At 44.0% G+C, this 15,084-nt stretch overlaps 1 protein-coding gene across 1 annotated transcript in view; it reads right to left on the bottom strand.

Annotated features, from left to right (window-relative positions):
* FRMPD3 (FERM and PDZ domain containing 3) overlaps window positions 1-15,084 on the bottom strand; it is a 1,009,771-nt gene that overhangs the window by 290,008 nt on the left and 704,679 nt on the right. Inside the window, exons 7-9 of the mRNA XM_085607691.1 lie at window positions 10,572-10,703; window positions 10,242-10,361; window positions 8,172-8,308 (exon numbers count right to left, since the gene is read on the bottom strand). Coding sequence (XP_085463817.1) covers window positions 8,172-8,308; window positions 10,242-10,361; window positions 10,572-10,703 — 389 coding nt within the window. The remainder of the gene's footprint in view (window positions 1-8,171; window positions 8,309-10,241; window positions 10,362-10,571; window positions 10,704-15,084) is intronic.

The following is a 15,084-nucleotide window of genomic DNA, read 5'->3' as shown; positions in this document are numbered from 1 at the left end:
TCAAAGGTTTTTTAAATGCTAATTTCTAACTATGCCTACAGAGATAGGACATGTGAAGAAAGAAGAAAAAATGCACAGAAAGAAACAAAAGAAGTGCAGAAAGAAGCAACAGAAGTCCTCAAATACGAAGATAAGTGCAGGAAGAAGGATAACGTGCAGAAAGAACAAAAAGAAGAGCAGAAAGAAGCCTTGTTGCAAAATCATCCTGTACCCTCAACTTTTTCAGACGGATACTGGTGGTAACTGAGTCTGACTAACCAGTCCTAGAGCCAGTGCTATGTTAAAAGACACTTAGAATACAGTGAAAACACCTACATACACTAGGGAACATTATGCGTTGGGGTCCCCCTGTGATTAGCCTTACCTCCTCTATAAGCCCCTAGTATATAATAGGGCATGGGGATTAAAACTACCTCTTAAAACAGGCCACAGGGCGTTTTTGCACACGTTAACTCAGGCCCCGTCCCCTCCTTTCACCATTGTGTAAACACGCCCTGTGTCCGTTTTTAGTTGGGAGATTAAGTTCATTTGAGTCCTGAGGGTCCCTAGGGTCCAACTAGCCCACTAGGTACCTCCAGTAAGTGCCACAGAGCTGCGTTGCAGAGAGGTGTAAAAAGTGGCACGGCCTGGACCACCTCTCTGCAATGCAGCTCAGTGGCGCTTACTGGAAGCACTTGGTGGGCTAGTTAGCCCCCAGGGGCCCTCAGTATTGAAGGGAAATTATATCCCCAATTTAAAACGTGCCATGGTGCGTGTTTGCACACGTCACCTCAGGCCCCGTCCCCTCCCTTCACCACTGTGTAAACGCGCCCTGTGGCTGTTCTAAGTTGAGAGATTAAGTCCCCTTGAATCCTAAGGGTCCCTAGGGTCACACTAGACCACTAGGTACCTCCAGTAAGCGCCACAGAGCTGCGTTGCAGAGAGGTGTAAAAAGGGGCTTGGCCTCAGAACACCTGTCTGCAGCGCAGCTCCCTGGCGCATACTGGAGATGCCTGTTGGGGGCGCGTTTGCAGAGTGCTGCATGGAGGGGGCATGGCCTCCGGCACGATGCCAGTCTTTTATTTATTTTATTTTTTTAAGAAGGGGGGCTGTGTGGTTCCCCTTCTTATTCTAATTTATTGGCCCTGATGACCCCATCCCCCAGGGCCTGTCTCCTAATTATATTTTTTTGACCCCAATCCCCAGGGCCGGCCACTGTTTTTTATTATTTTTAAAAAATATATATTTATAGACACACCTAGGACATGCTGGACAAACCGTACGTACCTATCACCATGACGATTTGCGTGATATTCATTAAAAGGCGACTATGCATGCAATTAATCCACGTGGAATGTATTTACACCACTAGTGAAGCTCTGACATGTCTGATGCTCTACCGTGCCTAATCCCGGTAGACACCCTTGTCGTTTATTTATACAAACATGGGTAGCTATTGACGGGCACATTTAATACACATGCACACCAAGCCATTCAAAGGGGATTCGACAAAAATTTGACCAAAACTATGCAAGAAACCCCCCTCACAGTTAATAAAACACACATCCACTGCCGGATGTGTAATACTTTTTATTTTACTCTCTGGAAAGGGGACGAACATCACTTGCGAGTCACAGCACGCTCCTGACAGAGCCCAATGCTGTGTTACACCCACCATTGCCTGCCGAGTGCCACACACCTCTGTATTGTATTCCACTAGCTAGTGCATATGCTATGACACTCTCTAGCCCATGTGCACTGTAACACCACCCCGTGAAAATGTCATGCCACACTTGTCTTCGCACGGGTTATATTGCCCCATCTAACGTGCCTTCCTCGATGCCTATGTTATAACGCACAGTGCTATGCCATACATATTACAATTTGGGATCCATATCTTTGTCACAGTGCATATGCAACGTTACACTCCCCAGCACATATTTTATATTACAACTTTAGAGACTAGTTAGGTTACACAACACTGCCCTGTGCATATTACACTCCAAGGCGCATATCGCATAGCACGCGCTAGTGCCTGTGCTATCTCGCGCTCTCCAATGAATCTGTCATTGTGCACAATGTATTGCATATTATATTTCATGCCTGGTTCATCTTATATCACACTTTTTGGTGCATAGTTTATACCATACACTATATCTAGTTTTCATTTTCAATCGTGCTCTCAGGACTATGTTCTATATAACACTGTGTTCACCTACCCTTTTCACGGGCATTACATTTTGCGATAGGGGGTGGAGGGTCAGGGGGTGTTTTTGCCAAGTGAGCCCGGAGTCACAGTCACTAACGTCGTCTTCTTCCTGAATAAAAGTGAGATTATGCTGCATACTTGTTCATATTTTAAGTAGTTTGCACAGACAAAATGTTTTAAAAACAATAAAGTTTCTAATACCCGCCTTCTCTGAACAGTTAGCTTGCTGCCCCATCCCCCTCCTCCCTATCCTCTGTTGTGTGAATCCATGGACTAGCCTCCTCCCTCCTGCCATGCATGGTCTGATGTGCTGCCACTGCCCTCAATTTAGTATGATGTACCAGTCCACTCCTCCTGCCCTCCATTGCCCAATTCTATGCCCCATCATTGACCTCCTGCTTAAACTCTGTGCTTAGCTTGCTGCCCCTATTCTCCTTCCCCCTGCCCTCCGATGTCTTTGTGCATGCCCCTGCTCCATCCTTTTTGCCCACCATGTCCCATGGACCTGCCACTCCTATCTACTCTGAGTGTTCTGTTGAGCTGCCACTCCCCTCCCACCTGCCTAGCATTGTCAGATGACTGTAACCTGTCCCTGCCACCTCCACCCTGCCTGTCCACATGCCATGCCTCTATCCTCTTCCTCCTGTCCTACATGGTCCATTGTACTGCCACACCCTTCTGCCCTCCCTGGTCTGTTGTGCTGCAACTGTTCCTCCTGCCTGCCCCGTGTGGTCTGTTGTGAGGCCCCTTCCCCTGAACTTTCTTGTCTGTGCACAGGTCCTGACCCTCCCTTCTATCCTCCATCGTCCTTTGTGCATGCCCCTGCACCCTCCTTCTTGCCCATCATAGCCATTGTGCTGCCACTAACCCTCCCACTTGCCATGCATGGTCTTCTGTGCTGCCATGGCCCCTCCCACCTTCCCTGTGTGGTCAGTTAGCTGCCCCTGACCCCCTCCCACCTTCCCTCCATGGTCTGTGTGTATGCCATCACAGTCTCACTGTTGCTCTTCATGTTGTGTCTTGCTTCTAGTGCCCATCCTGCCTGACCTCCATGGCCATCTTGCTGCTCCTGCCCTGCCCCCTTGCCCCCAGCCCTCTGTTTACATGTGCAGACCCCTACTCCCTCCCTCCTGGCTTGTCTGTTCCATTGTAATGCCCCTGATCCGTCCCTCCTGCCCTTTATGGTCTGTTATGCTGCAGCCTTCTCTCCTGTCTGTCCATTATGGTCAGCTAGCTACCATTGCCTCTTGCCCCTCTGTTCTCTGTTGTCCATGTGCATGGTCCTGTCCCCTCCCTCTTGCTTTCTATGGATTGTTGTGCTGCACTCCCGTCCTGCATGCCCTGTGTGGTGTATTGTGCTGCTGCAAACCCTGATGCCTGCCCTGCAGGGTCAGTTTGGTGCACCTCTCCATGTCTCTCCTGTCCTCTGTTATCCAAGTCCATGTCCCTATCCCATTTCCTTCCATGATCCAATGTACCATACTTGCGAACATTTTGAACTTGGTAAGAGGGAGATTTTGAAAAAAAACTGGGGTATTGATTTTCCCCTTTGAGTTACATTGAAAAAGAGGATATTGTAGACAGGAGACAGATCAAATAAAGCCCATTTGAGCTTAAAAACATTGGACGTTTCCTGGCTGAATCGGGTCTGTTGGCATGTATGGTTGTACTACCATTGCCTCTTCCTTCTGCCCACAATGGTCTATTACATTGCCACAGCCTTGAAGGAGGGTAGATTTTGTATCACAGGGGGCCCCTGGCCCGTTCTGTCCACACCTGAAGTATGAGACCCTTGTCCTTGCCCTGCCAGCCGCATTTGTAGGCCGTATTAAATTGACCAGCGGGTCCTGTGTTGCTATATAATTATCCTGAGACATCCTTACCACTCAGCCAGCATAAAACCCCTGTGTAGGCCCTTCTGTTCAATATGTAGGCCTCTTTGTTAAATTGACCATAGCTCTGCAATTTTAGTGTATAGCAGTCTGAAGGCAGGTCTGCGAGGCCTTCTGCTCCAAACTAGTAGCCCCCACCCTACCCGAGTGCTCCGTGCTCGGTATCAAAGTTCAACATCCCCCTGAAGCTGTCGACATACAGTAGGCTGCATCCTGGACTGGTACTTGCTTCCTGGGCAGGTTTCCCGCTTTTAAGGAAGTGGCAACCGCAGAGCGTCAAGTTAGGAGAACTGAGGAGATTTTATACATGAATATATTGAATTCCTGTAAAATACCCATTATTTTCTGCTTGCTCTATGGAACTTACGATAAGCGATTGGCCTGAGAGACTGACCTTTTCACCCAGTCCATTGTCAGCATTAAGTGGGTAAATGACGAAATGTCTGGTAAAATCTGCAGACGAAGCTTTTGGGTAGCATACGTAGGTAGATGTAGCGTGCAAAGGAGCCCACAAAATGATATAAAAAGGGAGCACCCACAGATATCGACGGACAACCTCGCCGTCTGTATGTAGGTTAACAGGCTGTGCAGGTTTTCCCCAAGAACTGGGAGCTCTTGTCTTCCTTTGCTTAAAATGTCTTGCTCTGCTTTGCTTGAAGTATCTTATTCTATTTTACCTATATGAAATGTCATGTTATGTTTAACCATTGTTCTCTTTACTTTTGCATTTAAAAGATGTTGTATTGTAATTGCAGGAATGCTTGCTCTAAGAGTAAATGTGAGTGTCCCTAGGTAACATTTTCCTTGGTGTAACTTGTTTCTCATGATGCATTTATAGATGTGTTTTCTCTCTCTCTCTGTCAGTCCATTAATTGAGATACAGAGAATATCATGACAGCTGTATGATTATCTGGATTCTGTATTTTGTACTTTATGTCTCTATTCTGCGGTTTCTTTGAAGTTGCATCTTCTCATTAAACTGCCATTGTATTCTGCCTCCAATTCCATGTCTCATATGTCTGTTTTCTTCATTTTTGGAGCAAGCGTTCCTAGGCACCCCGGCTCAAATTAAGGTGCCCCTTTTGTCCCTGACTCACTCTCCTGCTCAGTTCTGTGGTGGCTCCCGGGGCTCTGGGGACCGCCCCTAGCTTCCTTGACCCGTAATAGATCTTCCCTCCAACAGCCTCTCTTGCAAGTCCTGTATTGTTGGTTTGTTGCCCCTGCCCCCCTTTCCACTGCCCTCCATAGTCTGTTGTGCTTCCACGGCCCTTCCTGCCTGCTCAGTGTGGTTAAATTGTTGCCTTTGCACCCTCCTACCTGCCTTCAATTTTCAGAGTCCGTGCCCCTGGCCTCTGCCTCTCAACAGTATCCTAATGAACAACTAGATTGCTAACATTCTATATTTATTACAAAAGTGTGGAACGCCTGACATCATCTTGATGTAATCAAAACTGTAATACCTAGAGCATTCCTTTAGAAATTACATATATGAGAGGGTCTTATTGGCATCAAAATTATGGTTAGTGCTCTAAAAGACTAAAATAAGGACATATTTTCTGAGTTTTCAAATAGCGACAAAGCACTTTTAAATTATTTGTTATCTTTATGTTTTTTTATCTAGTTGACAACTTGATTAAATGTTGCACTTAGGGGAGAGGATGTGGTGTTACTTCCAGAACTGCAGACTTTGCAACTGGGGAACCAGGTTGAAGTTTCTGCTTCAGCTCGACATTCTGTGATTCTGGTCAAATCACTTAGTCTCCCCATGTCTACAACCAAAATGAATTTGTTCTTGTGTGATGTAACCAATGCTCATGTAAAGCACTCCAATACCTGACAAGTCTGCACTATATAACACTGCAAAAACACAAAATAATAAGTGTTTTGCACACTTCTGTCATTGGGCTATATTTGGGCTATATCTGGGTGATTTTGGGCTACATTTGGGCTCTTTTGTCTCCGGTGGCCATCTTGGGAGATTTATTTGTTATGAAGTTTCCTAATTTCCTCATGTACTGCAGTCTCCTCAGTCGGAAATGCTTTCAGTTTTTTACTTTGATTCCATCATGAAGGTATTCAGATATGTCACACATTTGCCATGAATTCTGAATGTTAGCACTCTAGTTGCTCATTAGATCACTGTAGTAAAACTACTGTTCACCATGGAAGTCTGCTCCTGGTATTAAAAGTGCATGTTTCAGTCTGCATGTCAGAATTTTTTAATGAAATAGAAGAGGATTTGAGAAGTCACTCAAAATGTGCCCTCATTTTCTTTCTTCAGCATTAATCATAATTTCTATGGCAAAATAAACCCCCTCATTGTGTTCCTTTTTAAATTAAATGTTTTAAGTGTTACCAGTTTATTCCAATCAAGATGGCTTCAGGTGTGCCATACTTTTGTCATAATGAAGACAGTAAGTGCTCTAGTTGTTTTTAAGAACATTCTTGGACATTCTGTCATTGGGCTATACTTGGGCTACATCTGGGTGATATTTGGGCTACATTTGGGCTCTTTTGTCTCTGGTGGCCATCTTGGGAGACTTATTTGTTATGAAGTTTCCTAATTTCCTCATTTACTGCAGTCTCCTCAGTAGGAAATACTTTCAGTTTTTTACTTTGATTCCATCAAGAAGGCATTCAAATGTGTCACACATTTGCCATAAAATCAGAATGTTAGCACTCTTTTTGCTCATTAGATCACTGTAGTAAAGCTACTGCTCACCAGGGAAAACTGCTGCTGGTATTGAAAGTGCATGTTGCAGTCTGCATGCCAGGATTTGAGAAGTCACTCAAAATGTGCCCTAATTTTTCTTTCTGCACCACTAATCATACTTTTTATGGAAAAATGAACCACCTCATTTTGTTCCTTTTTAAATTAAATGTTTTAAGAGTTACCACTTTAATCCAAGCAAGATGGCTTCAGGTGTGCCATACATTTATCATAAGTAGGACGGTTAGCGCTCTAGTAGTTCTTTGGAACACTCTGGAAAGCTGCAGTAGAACACAAAGGAATCAACTGACAGTCTCTGCCCTTGTTGGATGTACATGTTTTACTGAGAATGTCAGACTTCATTCTCACATGACTGAGAAAGATAATGTGAATTTACAGAAAATAAGCTCTCAGTTTAGCTTATAGATCACCTTCCAAACCTCTGTGGTAAAAGCATGAGAAAATATTTTTCTCTCAATCATGATATCCCAGCAGAAGGCTTTTTCACATGGTGAAATCACCTTAGAACATACCACAATTCCTAAAATGAGTATGGTACCATCAACAAATGATTTATAATGTAACTAAAGTCTTAACATCTTCTATTAACTGCAATGCTTTTTAATGAGGTGCTATCATGTATATTGGTCCCAAGATGGCTGCCAACACTTCTTGGATGAAGTGCTGACAGCCAATCAGATCTCAGGATGAGATGTGTGGTTAGGCTCCGCCCACATATATATATTGATTTAAATGCTATTTTCTCAGGAACTACTGAACAGATTTACACCAGACCTACAAAAGGCACTTCCTTGACCTGAGGACTACCTCTCTGCCAAATTTCAAGTAACTCTGTTCAGCCGTTCGGGCTGTAGCTGTGTCTAAAGGTCCTATGGAAAAATGCATGGGAAAAACGCGTTTTGGGACCCCCCTTTTTTCTCAGCCCCCGCTTGACGAATCCCCCCGAGACTTTCAGGGTAGGAGCGGAGCGTAGCGCCCCACCTATTTTGAAAATTTCGCGAGGATTCATCGACCGGCGCCAAAGTTATTCCAAATAGAATGTTGTGGATTTCCTATGGAAACAGGGTCCTAACTATAACTATCTACTGGCGACCGCCAGTAGATAATATATATATATATATATATATATATATATATATATATATATATATATATATATATTAACATTGCCATATGTACAACATTGCCAAAGAGCAGCTCAATTATGACTTCAAACTGAATGTTTCTACATAATGTGTACGTTCATTCAGCAGGGTCTTACTGCCTCTTACTGTTGTGTTTGAAGAAAAAGATCTTCTAGTATAAAATAGACACAAACATGAGTCAAAAAATTTAGAAAGGGAACGGGAAATTAACTTACTCTACACTTTTCAGGGACACTTTCTGGCTTGATCTTGTTGCAGAGACTGTGATGAAGATATGAAGAGCGGTGAGTCCCAGTAACACTTCTGGCTTTAGTTCCACACCGAAGCGCTCTTTGATCACATCGTTCCTGCTCTGGTAAATATGGCACACCACCAACATAAAACCACAGAACATAGCATTAATCTCATGAATATAGACCTAGGCAGCAAGACAAGCATGCTCGGCATTTCCATTGGCCATGCAGTCCCACTAGCCCACAGTATAAACACAATTCGCTGTAGTTCATTAACCACTGCTGGCATGGGGAGAATTATTTATGGTGCTGAGTTAGAAGCTAAGGCTCTGCAGTCAATCTCTAGGCCGGTGCCTCATTTGAGCTGGTGTTTGCTGGTGCTCTGTAAGTAAAAGCACTTAATTTGCAATACAGGCACTTTTGACCGTCTACTACATTGAATTAGGCAATTAGAATAGAAAAAATAGTAAACCTTAGACCTCATTTATTAAAGTGACAGCATGTTAAATAGAAATAGTTAATTTAATTAAAACGTTAATTGACAATTAGAATTAGAGCAGGCAAGATAAAGGAGAGTGTGTGTTAACGCAGGACAATCAGAAGTTATTGCAAAATCAGAAACTATACAAAAATAGACATTATATAGCAAAGCAGCACCACACCCTTTATTCATGTTATTAGTCACCCAAAGTTCACCTGCAACAAGCATTCACTTGCGGGAAGGTTTGTGCTCTATCGACATTGTAGCAGTGGCTCCTTGTCACAAAAGGATCGTCGTAAGAGCTTATAGGGTGGATGTAACAGTTAACCCTTTGCCACGCTCCCACCCCCAAAACAAACAAAGTAATGTGGATGTGATAGAGGACGGGGCAGATTCTAATGAAGGAAAGAAGCTAGATGGCCTGTTCCTAGTTTCCCAGTTCTCAGTAGAAAACGTGCAGGAAACAGATAAGACAAGAGCATACAGGTTACAGGCTGCTAAACGGTACCACCGAGTGGTGCAGAAGAAACACATATTCATCTCTCCAGAAAATGCCTTTTAAATACTACTAAGCAAAGAGGCAGCTTATTTAGGAGCCTGAAAACTGAGTAAGGCTGATTCCATACCGAGGATCCTGTCTGCCAGACCGGACATCGAGCTCATACTATTTTTACTGAAAACCTAAATGGCTCTGAAGCAGCTAAGAAGGGCCTAATTTCCCAAGAAACTTTATGAATGAAGGAAATTGAAGCTTCGCTGTTTTCCTCCTATGTCTGAATATGCTCAACCTTCAGGAGAGTTTCATAAATCTAGAGCAATGTACATGGAAATCTATAGAAATAGCAGATTCCCATGCATGCTCCTCTTCAATCCTTACTGGAGCGGATTATTCTCACTCAATGCATGAAATGAGCAGCGGTATGCACGGCAGAACTGTGCATACGCTCATTCAGCGTATTTGTGCACCTGGAAAATATTTTTAGATGTTGGAACCCGTTCCCCTGCACTCACTATACTTTTGGGGTGGTGCATGCCTTTTCACACCCTATAAACAATTACTCCTATGTTTTGTCCAAACAAATGGGAATGGCCATGCGAAATATTTGCACACAGCCAAAAAGTTCTGGCAGTATGAGGTTTAAATTAGTTTGCATGGCCCCACCTCCTCCTCTACCCTGTGACCCCTCTTGAGTTTCCTCCCGGGATTTTCCATTTTCTCATACCTAACCCAATAATAAGTACGGATACTGTAGAATATTAGCACATTTTTCTCAATAGCAGGTAGAATTTTTCATCCAAAAAATCACAAATCCTGATTCATGGAATTCTGAACACATGGACAATGGCTACATTTTTATTAATAAATACGTTACTAAAACACAAGTACAAAACTTACTAAAACAACAATAAAGAACAGTTGCACTTTCGGTTATATAATAAATTTCACATGCATATTGTAGGAAGGAGTGCAAACAGTGGGGAGTAGGGGCCTGACTTGTGTTCGTTTCTTTGCCTGCTTCTCAGTGACTAGCAAACAGGTGTTGTGTATTTTCACAGCTTGAACTCTTTACCTGAATGTAGAGATATTCAAAGGCCGCTGGGTCACGCCGTAATAACTCTATGGGATCTTTGGGATAGAATGTCACCCGGAAGAGGCACTTCATGCCCTGGTAGTGCGTCCGCTGCACCACCTGTTCCACAAAGACAAGCAACACAAAGGACAGCCGTTAGAACTGCGTAGTCTAGGCACGCTCCCTCCGGCTGTCCCAGACTCGCTTATTTCTAAACTGATAGGACATTAAGTAATTGCACGTGGCAGTTTTATGAAAAAACATAACATATGTTTATATCACTACAAAATATCTGTCTTGACTGGTTTTGCAAGACGCGGTTCATCTTACGTGGGCCAAGGACTGCTTATCCTGCAGAAGGAGAAGTTTTTGAGTCTGATCCGAACTCCTGTACTCCAGAACAAGGGAAAAGTGCTCGATGAACCTGAGAGACAGTCGGTCCTGCAGTGTCACCATCACATCCTGCAAAGAACAGGAAAAGGAAGAAATGGTCAACATTCATATCTCCAAGAGTAATATCAGGCATCAAAATATAACTCTGTGCATTCCGATTGAGTGCTTTTGAAGTCCAGCGCTTGCCATAAAAAAGAATATATCTCTTCAGTCCGATTGACTCATTTTTAATTCAGCCGCAGATCCTCCACAAAGGTAGAGGAGGGTTGCCCTACTGTTTTAACGGCAAGCTGAATACAAAAAATAAAATGATATTAACGTTCCGTTCCGTTATTATCGTTTTATTTTTTGTATTCAGCTTGCAGTTTAAGCCAGGCGGGCGGGGCTGGGCTCCCTGCGTCACAGGGGGGAGGAGTGGTAGCAGCACCTTAAGTGCGCATGATGGTTTGGCCGGCTGTCTCGTGGCTGCCAAACCATCATACGCACTCTGCATGTTCTCCACCAAGGCTGCTTTACAGCCTGGTTTGAGAAGATGCACAGCGTGCCAGTCCCTGTCTGAGCGCCGAACCACGGTGCTCAGACCAATCACAATGCTGCCAATAGGCCAACCATCATGACATGGAATCCCGCTACCGTCGAACTCACCAAAACCACCATGCAGAATACCCACTCAGGAGACCCTACAGACCCCTGCCCACCGCACATATTTGACAGGGCTGCTGCCGCCATCGCACCCGAACTGGGACAGACCATCAACGCCTCCCTCACGTCCGGCATCTTCACAGACAACTGGAAATGGGCGGAGGTTAAACCCCTCCTTTAGAAACCCACGGCTAACCAAACGGCCCATCTCTCTCCTCCCGTTCGTGGCAAAAGTCACCGAGCGACTCGTCAACGCCCAGCTGACCACCTTCATCGAAGAGAACTCCATCCTCGACGCCTCCCAGTCTGGATTCCACAGCAACCACAGCACCGAGACCGCCCTCCTCGCAGCTACGGACGATATCTGCATGCTACTCGACCAGGGACACGCCGCGGCCCTCATCCTACAGGACATCTCCGCAGCCTTCGACAACATCTCTCATCACACCCTTGCAGCCAGGCTTCACGACGCAGGGATACAATGAACCGCCCTCGACTGGATCCAATCCTTCCTCTCCGGTAGAACCCAGAGGATCAGACTCCCGCCCTTCCTCTCCGAACCCATCGATATCAACTGCAGAGTACCCCAAGGCTCTTCACTCAGCCCCACACTCTTCAACGTCTACATGGCCCCCTCGCCGCCATCGTCAGACAGCATGGGCTCAGCATTGTATCCTACGCCGACAACACCCAGCTCATTCTCTCACTCACGAAGAATCTCGAAAACACCAGACTTTGCTTCCAGGAAGGAATGAAGAACATGGCAGCCTGGATGAAAAATAGCTGCCTGAAGCTCAACTCAGACAGGACCTTGGTCCTCATCCTCGGATCCTGCAACTCCGCCTGGGACAACACCTGGTGGCCCCCGACCTTGGGAACCCACCTACTCCCACTGACCACGCACGCAACCTCGGTATCATCCTCCACTCCTCCCTCTCCATGAACCTTCAGATCAACGCCGTCACCTCCACCAGCTTCAACTGCCTGTGCATCCTCCGCAAAACCTTCAAGTGGCTTCCCCCTGTCTGCAGAAAAACCATCACACACGCACTCATAACCAGCAGAATGGACTACGGCAACACCCTGTAAGCAGAAATCAACAAGACCCTACTGCACAGACTCCAGACCATCCAGAACGCCGCCGCCAGACTTTTCCTCGGAACGCCGCATCACAAACACATGACCCAACACATGCAAGACCTCCACTGGCTCCCCATCGAGACAAGGGTCACCTTCAAACTCCTCATCCACGCCTACAAATCCCTCTACAACATCGGACCCAAATACCTCAATGAGAGAGTATCCTTCCACGTACCCAAGAGGAACCTCCGCTCTGCCGACCTCGCACTGGCAGAGGTCCCCCTCATCTGCAGAAACAGGACAGGCGGGAGAGCTTTATCCTACATCACAGCCAAGAACTGGAACGACCTCCCCGTGAACATCAGATGCTCGCCTACCCTGCACACCTTCAGGAAGGACCTCAAGACCTGGCTCTTTGACTGATCTGGAGCTGCCCCCCCCGAGCACCTTGAGACCCTCACGGGTGAGTAGTGCGCTATAGAAACCCCTGAGTGATTGATTGATTGATTGAATGCTACTGTAATGCAGCGTTATGATTGGTCAGTGGATTCTGGAGGTGGTTTACTTGCTGCTGAGTGCAGAGAGGAGGACGTAAACCGAAGAGGCGGCGGTATTAAGGTAAGTACTCTGTTTTTAAACAATATTTCCCACCTTCCCATCCGTCCCCCCTATCTCACCACCTCTGTACTGTAGCAGCCGCTACTGATGTTTTTATCAGTGGTTTATTATTGACATATCTACTATGTCAGTGCAAATGTTTTTGATCTTTGTCATTTAAAAAAAAAAATGTAGGTCTGGATCAAGCTAAACCATTTTGATTTCACTAAAATTGTATATATACTATACATACTTAAAGGGGCTTTCAGTCACCTCTTTTCATCCATTGGTTTGTTGTGTCATTCACATTTTGCTTCAGCCCACTACAGCATACAGCATGGGACAATATATCAGCCTACTTAAGCCACAGGTTAACTTCACTTTGACTGACTACATTTTGCTCTCTCACAATGAGCGCATCCACAGACAATGTAGCCCATGCAATGCCAGTGTTTTTGTTTTCAGTTCATAATTAATTTAGTGCTTCTTTGTGTTTAGAGCCTGATGTGATAGCAGAATGGCTTCTAGCACAGGACACATTACAGCTTTATCAGTTCCTGTCTCCTGCCAATGGTGTTGTAAATTCCCTTAATTTATTGATTTATTTTTAAGTTATATATATAGCGAACTAGACCCAAAGGTATCAGAGTGCTTTACAGAGTTGTACAGCAACATTTATAGGAATACATAAAAGAAAAAATACAGTGTACTTTGGAACGTCCTTTATTTATTTGACTAATTGTGTCCATTTCAGAACTGTACTGATAACTTATCCTCTTTTTACTATACATGCAGTACACAAGCGAAAAGTTTCAATATTATGATGTGAATTCATAAGCACAATTCTTCAGAAAACATTTATTCTGGACTCATTTTCACCAATTAATCTTTAATAATCTTTCCCCAAGGAGAAAAAAGGCCTTTATTGGTTTTAATTTGTAGCACTGGTAACACTTCTTTCTTTACTTCCTTCTTTGCTTTTTACTTCCTTCTTTTTATCATTCCTTCTTTCCTGCTTTCCTTCTCTCTTACCTTCCTTTTCATTGTTCTTCTTTATATCTTTTCTTCTTTCTTTCCTTCTTTCCTTCTTTAATTTTTTTTCTTTCCTCCTCTTTTTCTTTTCTTCTCTTTTTCTTTCATTCTTTTATCTTTCTTTTCTTTCATTTCTTCATTTCCTTTCTTTCTGTTTTCCTTTTATTCTTTCTTTCTTCTTGACTTCTTTTTTCTTTCATTCTTGCCTTCTTTCTTGCTCCTTCACTTCCCCCTTTCTTTCTTTCTTTCTTTCTTTCTTTCTTTCTTTCTTTCTTTCTTTCTTTCTTTCTTTCTTTCTTTCTCTTTCTTGCTTGTCTTCTTTCTTTTTTCTTGCTTTCTTGCCTTCTTTCTTTCTTTTTAATTGTTTGTTCTTTCGTTTCTTTGTTTCTGTCATTCTTTGTTTCTTGGTTTCTTGCCTTCTTTCTTTCATTCATTTTTATTTTTCATTCTCTTTCATTAATTTTTTCTTTCAGTCATTCTTTCTTGCCTACTTTCTTTCTTGCCTTCATTCTTTCTTGCCTTCTTTTTTCTTTCTTGCCTTCATTCTTTACTTGCCTGCTTGTCTACTTCCTTGTCTGCTTTCTCACCTTCTTTCATTCTTTCTTTGTTGCCTTCTTTCATTTTTTCTTAAAGGCAATAGACTTTCAGAACTGTTGCCTATTTTTTAGGTCTGTGTTAGCCTAGACCTTCTGATTTTATCAACATTTTGTCTATAACATAATTACTTATAGGGGTTTTCAGCCACAAATCATCCATTTGCCTGTGGTTGTGCCATTTTCATGTTTTTCTTCCACCCACTCGAGCAGGCATCAAAGGGCAAAGCGTCAGCCCACTTCAGCCATTGACTGACTTCACTATAAATTAAGGCATGTGGCCCTTTCACAAGGAGTACATCTCCACACAAAGTAGTTCCATTCAGTGCCAGGGAGTGCTATGGTAATTTATGCTTTTTTGAGATGAAAACGCAGTTTAGTTCTTAGCAAATTTTTATTTTTTAGATTGATGAAGGCCCGGCAGCTTCCTGAACAATATGATATTGCAAAACTCGTGACAAAAAAACAAGAATTCCCAAAAGGCTGCCAGCCAAGTGGTAGACCTA

The sequence above is a fragment of the Triturus cristatus genome, chromosome 5_2 (assembly GCF_964204655.1).
Source record: "Triturus cristatus chromosome 5_2, aTriCri1.1, whole genome shotgun sequence".
Classification (NCBI taxonomy): Eukaryota; Metazoa; Chordata; class Amphibia; order Caudata; family Salamandridae; genus Triturus; species Triturus cristatus.
The sequence above is the reverse complement of the archived record's forward strand: the minus strand, read 5'-3'. Positions and strand labels throughout refer to the sequence as shown.